Source organism: Quercus suber, unplaced genomic scaffold (assembly GCF_002906115.3).
Source record: "Quercus suber isolate HL8 unplaced genomic scaffold, Cork oak 2.0 scaffold_5, whole genome shotgun sequence".
NCBI classification, from domain to species: domain Eukaryota; kingdom Viridiplantae; phylum Streptophyta; class Magnoliopsida; order Fagales; family Fagaceae; genus Quercus; species Quercus suber.
Genome location: NW_027069471.1, coordinates 247,915 through 265,448, shown reverse-complemented (window position 1 = coordinate 265,448; position 17,534 = coordinate 247,915). Strand labels below are relative to the sequence as shown.

At 35.5% G+C, this 17,534-nt stretch overlaps 2 protein-coding genes across 2 annotated transcripts; both read left to right on the top strand.

The window, feature by feature from the left end:
- Positions 1-3,913: 3,913 nt before the first annotated feature.
- On the top strand, positions 3,914-5,182 carry LOC112037065 (actin-depolymerizing factor 5). The gene is made up of 3 exons (XM_024069879.2): positions 3,914-4,046; positions 4,169-4,428; positions 4,819-5,182. Exons 1-3 carry the CDS (start codon positions 3,918-3,920, stop codon positions 4,967-4,969), a joined length of 540 nt encoding a protein of 179 aa, XP_023925647.2. The 5' UTR covers positions 3,914-3,917; the 3' UTR covers positions 4,970-5,182.
- Positions 5,183-14,130: 8,948 nt separating this feature from the next.
- Positions 14,131-16,835, top strand: LOC112037070 (subtilisin-like protease SBT1.6). Its single transcript, XM_024069886.2, has one exon. The coding sequence runs from the start codon at positions 14,187-14,189 to the stop codon at positions 16,503-16,505; it is 2,319 nt and encodes a 772-aa protein (XP_023925654.1). The 5' UTR covers positions 14,131-14,186; the 3' UTR covers positions 16,506-16,835.
- The last annotated feature ends 699 nt before the right edge of the window (positions 16,836-17,534 follow it).

The following is a 17,534-nucleotide window of genomic DNA, read 5'->3' as shown; positions in this document are numbered from 1 at the left end:
TGATATGGAACTGTTTCAAGATTTTGGCTCTGTTTGCAGTTGGGCTTACTGGTCCATGTATGCTCAAAGGTCACCCAGGTTATTTGCTTGTGGTTGATGCTGAATAATTGAGGTACCAAGGACAATTTGATGCCACAGGAAGCTCATGCAATAACACATTCACTGCAACATTTGTCTGACATTTTTGTTGATGTGAGATGCTGTCATCTTCATACAGCAAGTCCTTCTAGTGCCACATAAAGTGGCACAAAAAAAGCCACAACTTGCCCATGTGGCGAGTTGTGATTGGTGGAGGGGTGGTGATGGGATACCACTTCACCAACCATAACTTGCCATATGGGCGAGTTGTGGCTTTTTTTGTGCCACTTTTTGTGTCACAAGACTTATCCTAATACATCTATTCAGAAATGGCTACTACTGTCCAGCTCAATCAAAATGGTCCAATCATGAGCAAAGGGTGGGGCCTGCTTGGATTTACTAGTACCAAGATAACATTCTGGCCTTAATAATTTCCTCGAATGAGGCCACATAAAAAAAACAAATCCCACTGTTACTCTGTCCAGATTGGAGTATGCAAGAAGAGATTGGTCAGATTTCTTGTGTTCCATGTCTGTATGCTAAAGAATTACATACTAGTTGTAAGCTGACAGTCTCATGAAATTGCTGAATTCTAATGCTTAGGCTGAAATTGTCATGATCCAGAGATCTTAAGCACAAGTTTCTTCATTCTTCTAGCATGGATTATCACTCCGAATTGAGGTTGGATACACTGCCTAAATATTGTGATGATGAGTACCACTTATTTCATTTTGCATCAAAATAATTCCCAAGGTAGCAAAGTAGGGAACGACTCTGGACCATTCCTTAAGGAAAAACTGACTCAACTACATGGTCAGGTCATATATGCCATCATAGTATAATGTTCGTGTAAATTATGGTACTCACAAATGCATCTTTTCAACTTTATATGGATCAATATGCACCACCAAATTTGAGTACTTCCATAAGAAAAAAGTTGGGAGCTACCGGCGAGATTCTTGGTATTCATCCTATATCATTCACCATCTTCGTGTGGATTGGAGACTCGTTTATAAAAACAATTAAGCCATGCCAACAAGTTGTGGACATAATTGAGAATTTTGTCAAGGATAGGGCCACCCACATGATTGACATGCCTCCCCATGCACCTCCCTCACTTTCTCTTGCTTGCTATAATGCTGGATTTTAGTATTTGTAATCTCTCTCTCTCTCTCTTTCACACGTACTCATCTTTATCATCAACAATGGTTAGTAGCTATTTTCTTATTATTTTATGGAATAATTGTTGGGGATGTTGCTCCTATCGACTGCAATTTCTTTAGACAAAGTTGTGGAAAAGCTCAACCTGTAGAAGGGTATGTAAGTATGTGTGTGTTGAGAATTATTATGAATAAAAAAACAAAGAAATGATGACCAAATTGGCAAAAGAACCTGAATGGACTAATGGTGATTGGTGGCACATACATTGACTCGTTTATATCAAGAAACAATTTTACCTTCTTTTTATCTTTTTAACAATCTATGTGCATAGTTCCTCGATGATCCTTTTTTCCTCCTTTGCTTTCACGCAAAGACTTTTGAGGAGACACAAAGATAGAGAAGTGGAGATGTGGGTGTGCGATCCGAGATGGGACCACTGTATCAGTTACTTTTGCTTGTGTTTTGTATGGTATTTTAGTTTTCATACCCGTCAAGTGGGTTTTTGTGATAGAGAATAGGGAGTGTAGCTAATTAGCTATACAAAGTTTTATATTAACTTTCTTCAAAACTATTGGATGTAATCTAATGTGATTTGTGTATAATAAAAGGATCGTGATTGTCACACATTAAGAAATTTTACGCTTTGTACACCCCATGTGTAAAATGTGAACAATGCAAACGTTCAAATGTCTATATTTTATATATGATGTACGGGTGTATATGAAGTGTGAATATAGAAATGTAAAACAATAATCTATATCTACATATCTGTATAAGCGATGAGAATTCTCTTCATTTATTCTTCTACATCATCAAAATCAAAACTTTTCATTTATATCAATGTATTAATTAGTTACAATGTGTTAATGGAAGTATAGTTTTTCTTTTACCTAAAAAGAAGAAAAGAGTAATGTTGCTTTAATTATAACTTCCAATTTGTGTTTTCCCAAAAAAAAAAAAAAAAAAAAAAAATCCAAGTTGTGAAAATGATAATTATATTCCGAATATTTCTCATTAGAGAATAGAGAAGGTTCGTGAATGACTCACCGATTGGCTTTTGTTGATTCTAAAAAAAAAAAAAAAAAAAAAAAAAAAGGTTGGCTTTTGTTGCCGTGCCCATTGTTTTAGTCTCTACTTTTCTGCATACACTCTCCAGTGAGCCATAGTTTGCAGAACTATGCTTCTTTTTTTTTCTTTTCTTTTTTCGCTAAAGGGAACTGTACTACATCTCTCTTTCTTATTCTTTTCTTTATTTATTTTTTAATTAAAAAAAATCTCCTGTGTGAACTCATCAACTTCACACTATGTGACGGTAAGAGTAATACCACATGTATTACCGAGGCTTTGATGAGCTATCATTGTGAGCACAACACATTTGTTGAAGTGCACAACTCAAACTACTAACTCCTAACAAATATCATATGAACGATACAAAAACTTCTACCTCTAAATCACACTATGTGGGGTTACTTCACTCATTTACTATTGTCACTCACTATCATTCAGTCATTAAATCCTTAATGAGAGTTCAAAAAAAAAAAAAAACCAGCTACACCGCTAGTTTTATGTATGTTGACCATTTCTTCATGAATCACCCAGCATATGTGCCGATACCTATGCTTTATCTAACATGGGTGGGCAAGGAACTCCTGCTTTCCAAATTCCAATTTCTAATAAAACTTTAAAGTATAAACCAAACATTGGGTAAACTGAACCACTTATTATTCAGAGGAAAATAAAACAGTTATTTGTTGAAAGTTGGAGACAAAATAATGCGCAGAGGATAGAAATTTTAGGGTAAAAAATGTTTTTATTGACAAGTCTAAAGGAGTACAATTCCTTAAAATAAACATTAAATTTTTTAGAATTTTTATGGTAATTTCATTATCAAAATTTTAAAATTCTATCCATTCATTTTAGATGAATAATTTGATTCTAAAATATAATTAACATTTATGATAAAGAGAAAAGTTAACTGTTGCCCTATAAGTATTGGTTTATTAAATTTTTTTTTAAATTACAAAAAAAAAAAAACTAATTTTTTTGATAACTTTTTATATTTCCGATGAAAATGGTTTCAAAACTTTTATAAAATGGTCCATTAATAAATGCCTTAAGGATATCTGTTAATCGGACTCTAAGATAAATTATTCAATTGCTATAGCAATTCACCGGTGGCTATTGATAATGTTATTATGGGGATTCATTAAAAGCTACAAGAGTTTAGATTGATGCATTTTTCTCACGTATGTCAAGGGTATTGATAATTATGTAACTTGGATAGAGAAAAATCACAATATGATTGAGTAAGCATTGACTCAAGATGTATTATTACATTTATCTTATTATTAATGAACGTTACTACCCTCTTAATTTTAAAAAAAAAAAATCTAAATGGAAATTTAATAAAACTTGAGAACATTAGGAAAGTTTTCATTTCAAAGTGACATTCATAAATGCAATGGAAGTGTAGATTTATTGTGCCAATTCATTATTAGTTGCCATTGTTACTTTGGTAAATCCACTCATAGTGGACCCAAACACAAAAAATATTTACACTTGAAGATGGTTGAGTCCAATAGCACAGACAAACCAAATCTACTAAAGGGCAACTTGGTCATAGAAATAACCTAGTATATACACCTTAGATCTAATACATGAACAAAGTTGTAATATCAATGAACCTTAATGGCATTTGGATAACCCAATCTTTATATAAGACCCAAGTGCAACCACTCTCATATTCAGACCACCTAAAATTCACAATTCACAACAAGTCAACAACCATGGCAATGGCATTCAAGATGGTACAATTTCTCTTCACCATACTCTTTGTTTCTTTTCATTCATGTTTACCAAGAAAAAAAATTTATGAAACTATGTGTTATAGTTGATTTAGTGCAATTGGGTGTATGTGTCATAATGACAGGCCACTACTGGAATGTGGGTTACTGATGAGTGCAAGAACTCATTCCATGAGATGAAATGGAAGAAGGTGCATAGGTACATAGTGTTCAAGATCGATGAGGGATCTAAGCTAGTCACCGTCGACAAGGTCGGCGGCCCCGGCGAAGGCTATGATGAACTTGCAGCCTCATTGCCTACTGATGATTGTAGATATGCAGTGTTTGATTTTGATTTTGTCACGGTTGATAATTGCCGGAAGAGCAAGATCTTCTTCATTGCATGGTACCTAACCTTTCATGCCTTTTTTTAATGCTCTAGATCCTAATAGTTGTTAAAACTTTGTTATAATATTTAAGCTATGTTAATCTAATGCTGTGACTATATGGTATAGAAATTTAGTCTTGTAAGCAACATGGTTGCAACCACCACCACCACCACCTAAAGTATTACTAGTAGGATTAGATTTTAGACATTGCATTGAAATATGAAAATGATTTGAATCCCTCACACTCAGTTGTAAGAATGATTAATTAGTTACTTTTGATCAGCCATTTGGTTCATTATGTTTCTTTCTCTGGATTAAAGTCTGCATAACAAGCACTGGATTTGGATGCAATGGTTTGCATTGAACCAAATTGTTAATGAAAATTGTGAATTTTGGGTTCTTAATAGGTCTCCAACAGCATCAAGAATAAGAGCAAAGATGCTATATGCTACTTCCAAAGATGGGCTGAGGAGAGTGCTAGATGGCATCCACTATGAAGTCCAGGCAACCGACCCAACAGAGATGGGATTTGATGTTATTAAGGACAGGGCCAAATAGATGTGATTAGAATTAGCTAAAACAATGTTTGTGGCATCTTACTTTTATTTAATAACTCCAACCATATGTGCCTTTTGTTGCTGTTGTTACTTTTACTTTTGTTTTTTTTTTTTTATAGATAATCGCAACTAATGTAAGTTAATCCTCTCTAATTTATAATAATATTTATGTCCCCCTGTGTGATAATTTAATGACAAAAGGACCTTTTGTTTTGATCCCTTTTATCATACAAAGATACAAAAAAGGTTGAATTAATGTGACACTTGAACGCTAATGGGCCTATTTGCTTTTACTAGCACTAATAGGATTCGTTGTCAAAATCAAGATTGTGATGAGACAAGCTGATTCAGCACCTAGACTAAATCCATGTATATCTGTTCAAATGAAATTTCTGGCTTATAGCCTTATAGTTGCCAATTTGCTCACTACTTTGACGAAAAGTTACATTTGTATTTGATATATTACCTTTCTTTTTCTTTTCTTTTTTCTTCTTTCTTTCACGTTGTACATGTGAGAGAAATAATACATATATCATATGCATAAGATAATTATTAAATCTTGACTTTGTTATATATAACTTTTGGTATCAAACTTGGGGATTATATGAAACCTTTTTGAGCCTTTAAAATTGAAACAATAGAAAAGGTGGAAATATTGTTATGAAGATCTATGATAATAAGAGTACTCAATCTTTGCAACTCCAGCAGCTAAATCTGCAGGAAAAAAAAAAAACAAACAAACTTAATTGATAATGAACCTAACCATGCCAAATTAGGATTGAAAATGATGACTCTAATCTCTAGCTTAGTTCTGATTTTTAAGGCAAAGGAGTGAACTTAATTAAGCTTTTAAACAACTTTTACTCTTTTAATTGTACCAATCGATTAGTATCATGTTCATTTAAAAACGAGGTCGATGTTTGTATGCATAGAATTTTTGGTGAGCATAATAAGGGTGATAATGAAAGTTTTTCATGCCACCTAGCATGAAATTGATGCTATGCCTTTTTTTTTTTAATGAAAAATTGTTGCTATGCCTAAACTTATCGGACAGGATTTGTGGTATAATTGCATGAGCCCTTTGGACTAAAGTTGGTAGCACAATAAGGATAAGGTAAAATGTCAATAGGAATCAGTATACTGGCAGTACTTACTAGAGAGTAACAAGGCTGATAAAGTGATAATGGTTATGGTTCTATGTTATATGCCTGCAATGATATTAGCAAGAAAGGGTTACCACTGAAAAAGAGCTTAAAATCCTTCCCTGTCCCAATTTCATCAAGTCTTTACTCATTTCTAATGAACATTTTCTAACTTCTTCAGAAAGTAAAGAGTCTCCAATTGAGGCTTTAATATAACAAACCACTTAATCCAGAAGCTTAAACTTATAGGTTTCGACCCAATCATGTTATATTAATTCCACAACTTTTATACATTTTCTCTGTGTAGAACCTTTACTTACACATGCATACTCAGCAGTTGGAACAGAAATCAAGCATATTGGATCATGGTTGATGATATATAAGAAAAGGCAATCAGCAACATGTCTGTAAAATTTTAGTTATTATCAAGAGCCTTGTGGTTAAAATCATAACTCCTTGCTAACAAATATGGGGTCCTAGTACTCATGTAAACTTTAAAAAGTTCAGGCCAATGCTGTTGATTGTAATTTAAGGGTATCAAATATCATAGAAGAATACTTGCTAGTTGCTTCAATCAAAAGGGCCTAAATCAATGTTAAAAAGCAAGGACTACAGGGCAAGCAAATGCACACGATTGACATAGGGATGATATATAATGTCATGGGCCCCGCATACCCACAATTAAAATCATGTTTGGCACCTAACTCTTATATCTAACATCATTCCTATCAAGGGGGTGCTTATCCTCTTGCTTCTGTCCTCTCTGAAATTCTTGGTGAGGCAGTTGTTAAGTCCTGTATTTCGTACAGTTAATATGTCCAAGTTGTACAAACTCAATGATATGATACCCTATTTCACTACTTTTTTGCAACAAATACCCATGTCTATCTCTTCTTTCACGGGCTGGGAAAACATTACAGTTTCAAGCTAAAAGCCTAAAACCACCATTGGCATGATAACACATCAAAGTCAAAATAATTAAAGAACTATTACCTGCAATGATGCATTCCACATGCAAGGTGCATATGAATACAGGGGAGTGATAAAGTGTATCATTTTGTTTGTGTGCTAAACTGCTAATTAGCATTTGTAAATCAATAAGTTTAGGGATACAATTTTGCGTAATCATTTTTATAACTGTCGAGGTGGTATGCTACGATTGATTCTAGTAGTGTTACTTTGCGATGTTGCTCTAATCACAATTAGTCACATCAACTCATTGTAAAAATCTTTGTAAATCGTAAATTGTAACCACACTACTGTCATGTCAAATTGTCAATAGTCATTAGGTTGTAAAGACTAAAGACTGAAAGTTAACATTGTGATGCCCTTCATGCTTATAGCAGAATCATGAGTCACAATCTAATAAATGGATTTAGGACAGGAGTGCCTTCAAATTTGACTCTTTTTGTGACTCGTGGCATAGTTTTAGGCACGTTGAAAACTACAATCGCCTACCCTCCCTGAAGACCAAACTGCAGTTATGTGGTCTTATTCAAGTAAATGGAACAGCTCTGTTCAGAAAAGTCAAGTCCTTCCAAACACTAATGTCTAACCTTATCTGGGAAAAAGAATTTTTTTTTTTTTTTTATTGAACTGTGAATATCATATCAGTCTAAACTTTGGAAAATAATTGGACTAATTGGGTAAAAATGTTTTTTACTGATTTGCTAGCAACTGTAATGCTTGAAAGTAAAGAGGACCAACTCAATTATTGAATCTAGGCTCTAGGCTTTGTAGCAAAAATTGACCTAGCCCATGCCAAATTAAGTCACACTCACACCCACTCCCAAGCCAAAATGACTTTGATCATTTAAAAACATGAATCATACACCAATCCCCAACAAATGTAATGGGCCTGGTTGTCCACAATGCCATTGCAAAATTGCATGCTTGTTTGATTGTTTCAATATAATTATGAACTATCTTTCTGCAATCCTCTGCCAAACCAGGAAAAAAGGAAGAAGAAAATTTGCAGAATCCAACACCTAAAGAAGACACTCTTTAACAGGATACATCATACATCACACCAAAATTATGCCACAAAACCCCACTAGTCCACCATTGTTTGTGATCTCTTCCTACACTAAAAGTAATGAAAGCTTTGAACTGGACCAAAATAATGAGGCTTGGGCTAGTGCAAGTGAAGCTTTTCTAGTCACAAAGTCCACTAATCATGGCCCAGCCAGCGCACCACTTTGCTCATGGACCACCCAATTAATTTTTCCCCTTATTGTTATTAGGCCCTACACTTTTACACCATTAGTCCTCCAATGGGAATAATTTCAATTTTGTCCTTATACATTTTATTGTGTTAATCTTTGATTCTTTTCCCTTGACTTTTAATATCAACTCAATTTTTATTTTTAAGAAAATTAACTTAATTTTAAAAGTTTAAAGACTAAAATGAATTGAACTTTAACATTAAATGACACAATTGAACGCAATTGAATTTATAGGAATGAATTTGAAATGGAAAGAAATATTCATGGACCAAACTTGTAGTTTTTTCTTTGTTAAAAATTATTATTATTATTTGTTAAGTGTTGTAACTTAGGATCCACAATGAAATTCAACTTTTTATTATTTTTTATGAATTGCAAATCTTTATTAAGAGAAAAAGGCTACATAATAGACAGCGAATATGCCTCCAGCCTTAGAACATCACTGAGACAGGAGGGGCAGTTGCTACCATCAAAAGAACCAATTATCCTGTTACATATAGACCATTTAGCAAGATCCAATTCAACCATATAACTTCATTCATCAATAAGTCACATGATTTATTAATCAAGGCAACCAATCAAAAAGCAATAAGGTCACTCGTGGAATTTCGAGCAAGTTAAACAAGCTCAACCAAAAGGACAAACTACAATCCCAAAATCCAAGCGCAATATTGATATTTGAGAGGTCATGATCTCCATCTTGTGGGAATCAATGGATATGAGCCTAGAATCCCATCAATGATGAAGCTAGCATGTTAATCTCTCCTATAATGGTAATATCAATGCCACTTATCATGAAGCCATTAAGGTCCTGATTGAAAGAGATACTATGATAAAGGAAATGCATCATTGGTAAATTGATAAATTGAAAGCCCTCAACCAAAATTAGGTATGAGATAAGAACACATCATATTTCTATAAAAAGAGTCTTTTAGAGAGATGTCCATTGAATTATGCAACACAATCATGGTAACAATGTTACTCCAATCTAATTTTTATTTTCTTTTGCAAGTACTCTATGGGAAGGTATGTTGGATTTATGTCTCCTCTCTCTCATTAACATGTGAGTCTCACGTCATATATGAAAATTATGTGTACATTATTGACCAATCACTCATGTAACCATTAATTTTTTTATTTTTTATTTTTTGAAGAGCGAAATTCAAACTCTCACTTAAAGTTAACATAGTTACATATTTTGAAAATCTAATAATTGTATTGCATGTTATTTATGTTCTTACACGTATGTTAAATTTCGTTCAAATTAGATGTTATTTATTATTCGATCCATAATTTTTTTTATGCATAATGTAAGACTATAAAAGCTTAAAATTGAAATATTTGATTAATGATATAGTTATTAATATTTAATTTAATTAAAATTTTACAAGTATAGAAAATATAGTTTAAAAAAATGCAATTTAATGATGTATTTGTCAAAAATAAAAATATAGAAAAAGTTGGAAAGGTTATTCTATTTTAAAAAAAAAAAAACCGAAACTTTGTCTATTGGTTTATGCTACAATGATCAATAAAAACTAGATGAATAAATTCAAATGCAAAAGTTAATATCCAATACCTAAAATACCTAAATTAAATGTATTGTGGCTAAAGGAACCACCTAACTTCATTCATTTCCTGCTGCAATTGCGGGCACTTTAGTTTGACCAATTTCATTCTCAAAAAAGAAAATTATAAAAAAAAAAAAAAAAATCTTAGAGATTTTTTAATTTTCACAGGCATCCCATCAAAATAAAGACACTTTTGATTGAATTTTATTAGATATTTTTCAATTTTTCACAGCCATCCCTCAAAATAAAGACAGTTTTGATTGAATTTTATAGGGTTTGAGTCAAATCTAAATTCTAAACTCACTCTCCAACCTCAGACAACTTTCCAGCTCAGAAAAATGTAAGCAAAGAGGGCCCAATGGGCCACGGGGACCCATAAAACTGAAATGATCACATGTTCACCACGCGACAATATGGATGCACGGGTTGTCCAATCTATACCGTCCAATCCGGAGAAATCGTGGCCCGCACTATAATAACACCACGTTCCAAGATGCGATCATAGCCGTCAAAAACTGAGTGATAAACCGAACAGAAGTTCCTTTTATATTATATTTTTATTTGATCCGACTCTGATTGTCCTGTCAATGTTTCCTGCTTTTACGAAAAGGAAAATGTCAGTGTTTCCATTTGGACCATATATGCTTTGTCCACTCGCCTTCAATCCACGTGTTTCTCTACTTTCTCATCTAAATCTTTGAAGTTTTGACCATTTTGGCTGCCCCAATATAGGAAACAATAATTCCCAAATTTTTTTTGAGAAAGAATTATATATTATAATTAGTGTTTAATAAAAGTAAAATCAATGAATTTTAGAAGTTATGTAAGAATTTGATCATGTAAAATGATGCTACATCAACAATTTATCACTTAAGAAGTTATGAATGGACATAGAAGAGTTTGTCTTTAACATTGTTTTGTATGAATTTAAAGAATGATAATAAATTCCCATAAAAAAAAAAAGAATTATAATTGTAAGGACTCAATTTGGATTGGACCCAGAGTATGAATGGGGTTTCAACCCAACAAGCCCAAACAATAAATTTGTAGAGAGTGGATTGAAGGTTTAGGCGTTGACCGTCGTTCACCAAGCATGAACTCCCTTCTTTTATTAAAAGATACTTAGAACTTTTTTACAACTGGGGGGATACTCCTCGGCACGTGGTCGAGGAGCCCTTTTTCTTCTCCCTTCTTCCCCTCCCTCTATATTACTTTACTTGCTTTTCTTATATAGTCTTCATCTTCCTATCTCCTTCTTTCATCTGTTGATCATCCATTCGTCTTTCTTCTGGCCGTCCGTCCCATCAGAGGCCTTATCTGTACTCAAGTGGTTCACCCTGATCAACGTTGCCCTGCTAAGGGGTTATATCCCCATTAATGCGGCCAGAGGGGTTAGGTGAATGCATTAAGTGTGAATGTGACAGCTTGCTCTGGGCTTGTCCCTTCCCAAAATTATCCTTAGTATGCTGAGGACGAAGAGGTCCTCGGCGTGGGTCAAAAAAGAGGTTTTCCCCAACTTAGCCTTGGATGGTCAGTCTTCCTCGGCGTCGGCCTTGGGCCTACTACACGATGGGCTGAGGCTATTAGGCCCACGGGCCCCACAATAATAATTATAAGTAGATTTAAGTTAAGTTTATATATATATATATATATATAAAACAAAATGAATCAATTATGATAAAATTAATTTTTTCAAATGTTTAGTGACCGTTCAAGTAATTTTAGAAACAAATTGACAAAAACATTTACAAATAATGAAGAAAGTCTAAAACACCGATGTGGCGTCTAACCACCAATACTTTGCAGTTTAAGTCAAATTTCTCTCTTTCTAATTGATGAATGAAACAAAAAAATGTGCACATTTCTCTTTCACTCAACTCTCTTTAATGTTGTAGTGCCCACTCTTCCTAGTTTGTTTCCATATGTAACACTATATTAATGGAAGATGGTTTGTACCGTTGGCATGAGGTATGGATGTCATGCTTTATCGGCTCAATCCACATTTAACACGCGAGTGCTATTTTGTTAATTAAATGGCTCTTGATCTAAATAATCGTGGTTATATCTCTAGTATAACAAAATTGTACTAATAGTTAGATGTATGTAATTAAAAGTAAAACTATAAAATGCAAATCTAGGCACATATTAAGCAAGACTATAAGCTATAGATATCGTTCAAATACCATGCCTAAATTTTCCAACGTTTAAGATGAACCAATTAAAACATCAAAATTATAGAATTTGAACTCACAATGTTGGGGTTCCCCTATTTCTAATTTCCTTAAAATCATACACTGAGTGACTGTGGGACCTTCTTATCTTGATCAATTTGTCCCTTTCCCTCACGTACAAATTACAAATATCAATGCTTGACAATGTGTAATTAAATTTCCTATTTCTATTTCATTGATTTCAATATGACCGTTACACAAAGCTTTCAATAATTAATTAGATGAGAATTGAAATTTGCATGAATGATCCACACGACAAATTGGAAATTAGGTAGGTGTATCTCTCAATCAGCATGCAATGTATAATAATAGAATCATGTATGGAGAGCATAAGTGCAAACCTCATTCTCAAATTGATCATGCAATTATCATTGTCCTGATCTGAAAATTCATGACACGTTGACACTAGAGGTAGACATGCATTCAAGGACATACATATATAGCTTTGTATATCTCCTTTGTATGCAATTGTAATTAATAAAAATTTACTTGGTGACATTTAATGTGTGATAATAATTGAAGTGAAAATGACATTGGCCAAATGGTAGTACGAACAAATTCGAAAACCATTTAGTGCTTCAATAGTGGGTCAAAGTTTTGTTCATCTTCGTTGTCTAGCCTATTCAAGCGAATCCAAGGTCCATAATAGTTCTTTAGATTTAGGGGACTTCATAATCTAACACACTTAAAGCGTATCCAATGTCTATTGTTCAATAGATGCTTTTTTCCAAATAAGATTTCTTCTTAAAAAAAAAAAAAAAAGTTGGTTAAATCCTAAATTAATGCTAGAGACATAATCATTTCTATACCCAAATCAATATTCTGTTTATGTGTCAACTCTTAATTGAATTTTAATTTTTTTTTTAACATGTAATGAACCCATGTGAAAGTAATGAAATTTAATCAAAAGTTGATATATAAGTAAAGTATGAATTTATTAGTGAAAAGGAGTATGCTTCTGACATTACTCTTTGGCCCTTTATCAACTCTCAAAAATAGCAATAAGTACGTGAAAACAAAATTTTTCATAATTACTAATGCACTTTAGTGTGATTGGTGCATAATAAACCTCATAAAAACGATATTATTCTAATAATAGTGACTCTTTTAACAAATGGTAAAAAGGGGTAATGTAAAAAAATGTATCATCATGATCTATTGACCTTGATCTAGAAATAGCCAAAGAATAAAAAGCCTGTAATAAAGTACTTTACCCTTGTTCGGTTCCATTTGATCAGCTTGAACAATCTAAAGATTCTAGAGGACACTTGCAGAGGAAAAACACAGTCAATTTACAATTGAGTAATGCTGGGAACATCAATTTTGACACAATTTTATACCATAAATCGCTATATAATAAGTTATTATTAGTAAGAGTGTGTCAATATTAGTGAAACACATGACGAATTGTATCATAAAATTGTGCTAAAATTGGAGTTTTCAGCATTATTCTTTACCATTTTAGTTTGGTAAAATTTCCAAGTACTACGTCGGTTTAAAAGTACAGCAGAACTGCCGCAATATTTTATTGCCGACTCATCAAATTCCTTTTAACGACAAAATCATTTCCACACACTTAAAACGCTAATTAATCTCTAATTTTTTTTAGAAACAATTAATCTCTAATTAATTAATCATTATCAAAGGTTTTCCATTTAATTAAGAACTTTGTTATCATGTGCCGGCTAGCATTTATTAATGAACTAACTGTGGTTTATTTATTACCTATCACAAATCTTATTTCATTAGATATTGACAAAATTTTACTTTTCAACTATAATTTATCACAAAATAATTTAATTTTTTTTATCTAAACTAACACACATTTAATATATATTTAATTTTTTTTATATCCTTGAAAAAAAAAAAAAAGTGAATAGTTTATTTTTAATTTTATCACGTTAACCGGTGCTTTACGGCACCCATCAACAGCACCCTTTAATTAAATAGTGACTGAAAATAAAGACAATAAATCCTCTCCTATATTATACTCCACATCTGTGTCGGCAAATCCTCACTTACGCTTCCACTTCACTCACTCTCAAAAACATGGCTTCACCAATACTGCTTTTTCTCTTCTCTATCTTTCTCTACAGTTTTCCTTATCTGATCCTATCACTTTCCGCTGATCAGACGGTCCAGACCTTCATCATCCGAGTGGACTCTCAATCCAAGCCGTCCATTTTCCCCACCCATTACCACTGGTACGCGTCCGAGTTCGCCGACCCGCCCCGGATCCTCCACACGTACGACACCGTCTTCCATGGCTTCTCCGCTTCTCTCACGCAAAGCGAAGCCGATACAATCGGCAAAAACCCCTCAGTCCTCGCCGTGTTCCAGGACCGCCGTCGCGAGCTTCACACCACTCGGTCTCCTCAGTTTCTCGGCCTCAGAAACCAGCGCGGTCTCTGGTCCGATTCCGATTACGGCTCCGATGTCATTATCGGTCTTCTCGATACTGGAATCTGGCCGGAGCGACGAAGCTTTTCCGATAGGAATCTCGGTCCGGTTCCGTCTCGGTGGAAGGGAGCTTGTCAGGCCGGAGAGAAATTCACGGTTAAAAACTGTAACCGGAAGTTGATCGGAGCTAAGTTTTTCTCCAAAGGTCACGATGCTTCGGCGAGTGTTGGTGGTCCGATAGTGAGCAACGGTACGGTTGAGTACCGGTCTCCGAGAGATGCCGATGGACATGGAACACATACCGCTTCCACCGCCGCCGGGAGGTACGTTTTTCAGGCGAACATGTCAGGTTACGCTTCTGGAATCGCTAAAGGTGTGGCTCCGAAAGCTCGTTTGGCGGTGTACAAAGTTTGCTGGAAGAACTCAGGTTGCTTCGATTCCGATATTCTCTCCGCCTTCGACGCCGCCGTTAAGGACGGCGTTGATGTAATCTCGATCTCAATCGGAGGCAGCGACGGCGTTTCGTCACCTTACTATCTAGACCCGATCGCAATCGGATCTTACGGCGCCGTTTCGCGAGGAATCTTCGTGTCCTCATCCGCCGGAAACGGTGGCCCCGACGTAATGTCAGTGACAAACCTCGCTCCATGGCTCACCACAGTCGGCGCCGGCACAATTGACCGGAATTTCCCCGCCGTTGTCAAACTCGGTAACGGCAAGCAATTCTCCGGCTCTTCGCTCTACGCCGGAGCTCCGATTGACGGAAAAATGTATCCTCTGGTCTATCCCGGAAAGTCAGGGGTCTTAGCTGCTTCTCTCTGTATGGAAAACTCATTGGATCCAAACGTCGTCAGGGGCAAAATCGTAATTTGCGACAGAGGAAGTAGTGCGAGAGTAGCCAAAGGACTGGAGGTGAAGAGAGCCGGAGGCGTCGGAATGATACTCGCCAACGGAATGACCGCCGGCGAAGGCTTAGTCGGCGACGCTCACATTCTTCCGGCTTGCGCACTCGGCGTCAACGAAGGCGATATCGTCAAGAAATACCTCTCAACTCCGAATCCAACGGCCACGATTGATTTCCAAGGCACCTTGCTCGGAATCAAACCGGCTCCGATCGTAGCTTCGTTTTCAGGCAGAGGATTAAACGGTTTGGACCCGAACATTCTCAAACCCGACTTGATTGCGCCTGGTGTGAACATACTAGCCGCGTGGACCGACGCAATTGGCCCGTCCGGATTAGAATCCGATACCCGAAGGACCGAGTTCAGCATACTCTCTGGTACTTCAATGGCTTGTCCTCATGTAAGTGGCGCAGCGGCCTTGCTTAAATCGGCTCATCCTAATTGGAGCCCCGCCATGATTCGGTCTGCGCTGATGACCACAGCGAATATACTCGATAACCGAAACCAGCCGATGATGGATGAGGCCAATGGTAAACCGTCCACGCCGTATGGTTTCGGGGCGGGGCATGTGAATTTAGGTCAAGCTATGGATCCTGGCTTAGTTTATGATATCACCAATGTCGATTATGTCAACTTTTTGTGTGGAGTTGGATATGGTCTCAAGGAAATTCAGATTATAACTAAATCAGTTCCCAGCTGTCCTAGGAAGAGGCCGTTAGCGGAAAATCTTAACTACCCGTCAATCGCGGCGTGGTTTTCGAGCGCGAAGGTTGGGGCGACGAGTAAGAATTTCCTAAGGACTGTTACCAATGTGGGTGAAGTGAATGCTGTTTACACTGTCAAAGTTGAGTCTCCGAAGGGTGTGACGATTGTCGTGAAGCCGACGAAGTTGGCTTTCACGGCTGCCGTGAAGAAGCTGAGCTATGTTGTGACTGTAACGACTGATAGCAAGAATTTAGTGCTGGATGACTCGGGTGCGGTGTTCGGGTCGATTTCTTGGTCCGATGGGGTGGGAAAGCATGTTGTTCGGAGCCCCATTGTGGTTACACTGTTAACTCCTTTGTAAGAGGTTTTGATCATGTCGTTTTGATCATGAATAGAAAAAAAAAATGTTGCAGGTGTAGAAAGACTACAAGTCGTTACGCCTAGTAGTTTTTTTTTTTTAATGGGTGTTTTGTTTTGAATGTAGAACTAGGACTAGAAGTGCCTAGAACTGGTTTTTCAGGGTGGTGTAGTGTGTAATTTCCTTTAATTTTTATAATTTTTTTTTTTTTTTAACAGATGTTGTGTATTTAATATTTATAGACTTTGAGGCGACTATATATGATTCTCAATGTCATAAGTCATAACTTGTCTTTGTAATGAAACTATTATAGCAGAACAAAATTGTTCATAATTTTGTTGTTGGGATAATTATGTGTATGACATTGTTTATGCTCTTTGTTAAGAAAATTATGTATGGTTAGAGGAGCTGAATGTTTCATGTAGCATTGATACTAGTTTCTTTTTACTTGCTTTAATTGTGCCTAAGCTAGTGGGCAGAATTGATGGTTAGGTAGCACAATCATTAAGGACTTTAATAGCCTATGCAAAATTCAAACTTATCGCATCAATTTAGAGGGCTGATATTGTTCTAGAAATTTAGAATAAATGGTCCAGAGGACATTTCTGTTCACTTTTTTTACAGCTGGACGGTCCAAAGAGCAATGAAGATGGATTTGGTAAGAGCATCTCCCTGTTTTTGCTTTTGCCCCTATTCACTATTTTTGTTTTTGGTTTATGTTTATCATTCCTGGTCTAATTTCAATTCGTTTAATTATCATCATATAACATTATCATGGAAGGCAAAAGAATAAAGGTATGTTAGTGTTCCACTCTGTTTTTGTCCTTGGCCTCTTTGTGCCAAAGTTGGTGAGCAAATTGTTGGACGGGAAGCACAATCATTAAGGAATAAGAACTTTATAGCCTGTGCAAAGTTCAAACTGATCATAACAATTTAGAGGGTTGATGTTGTTCCAGAAATTAAATGGTCCTCGACTCCTTTTGCTAATTAGAGTTTATCTTTTGCAGTTTGAATGGTCCAGAGATTGATGAA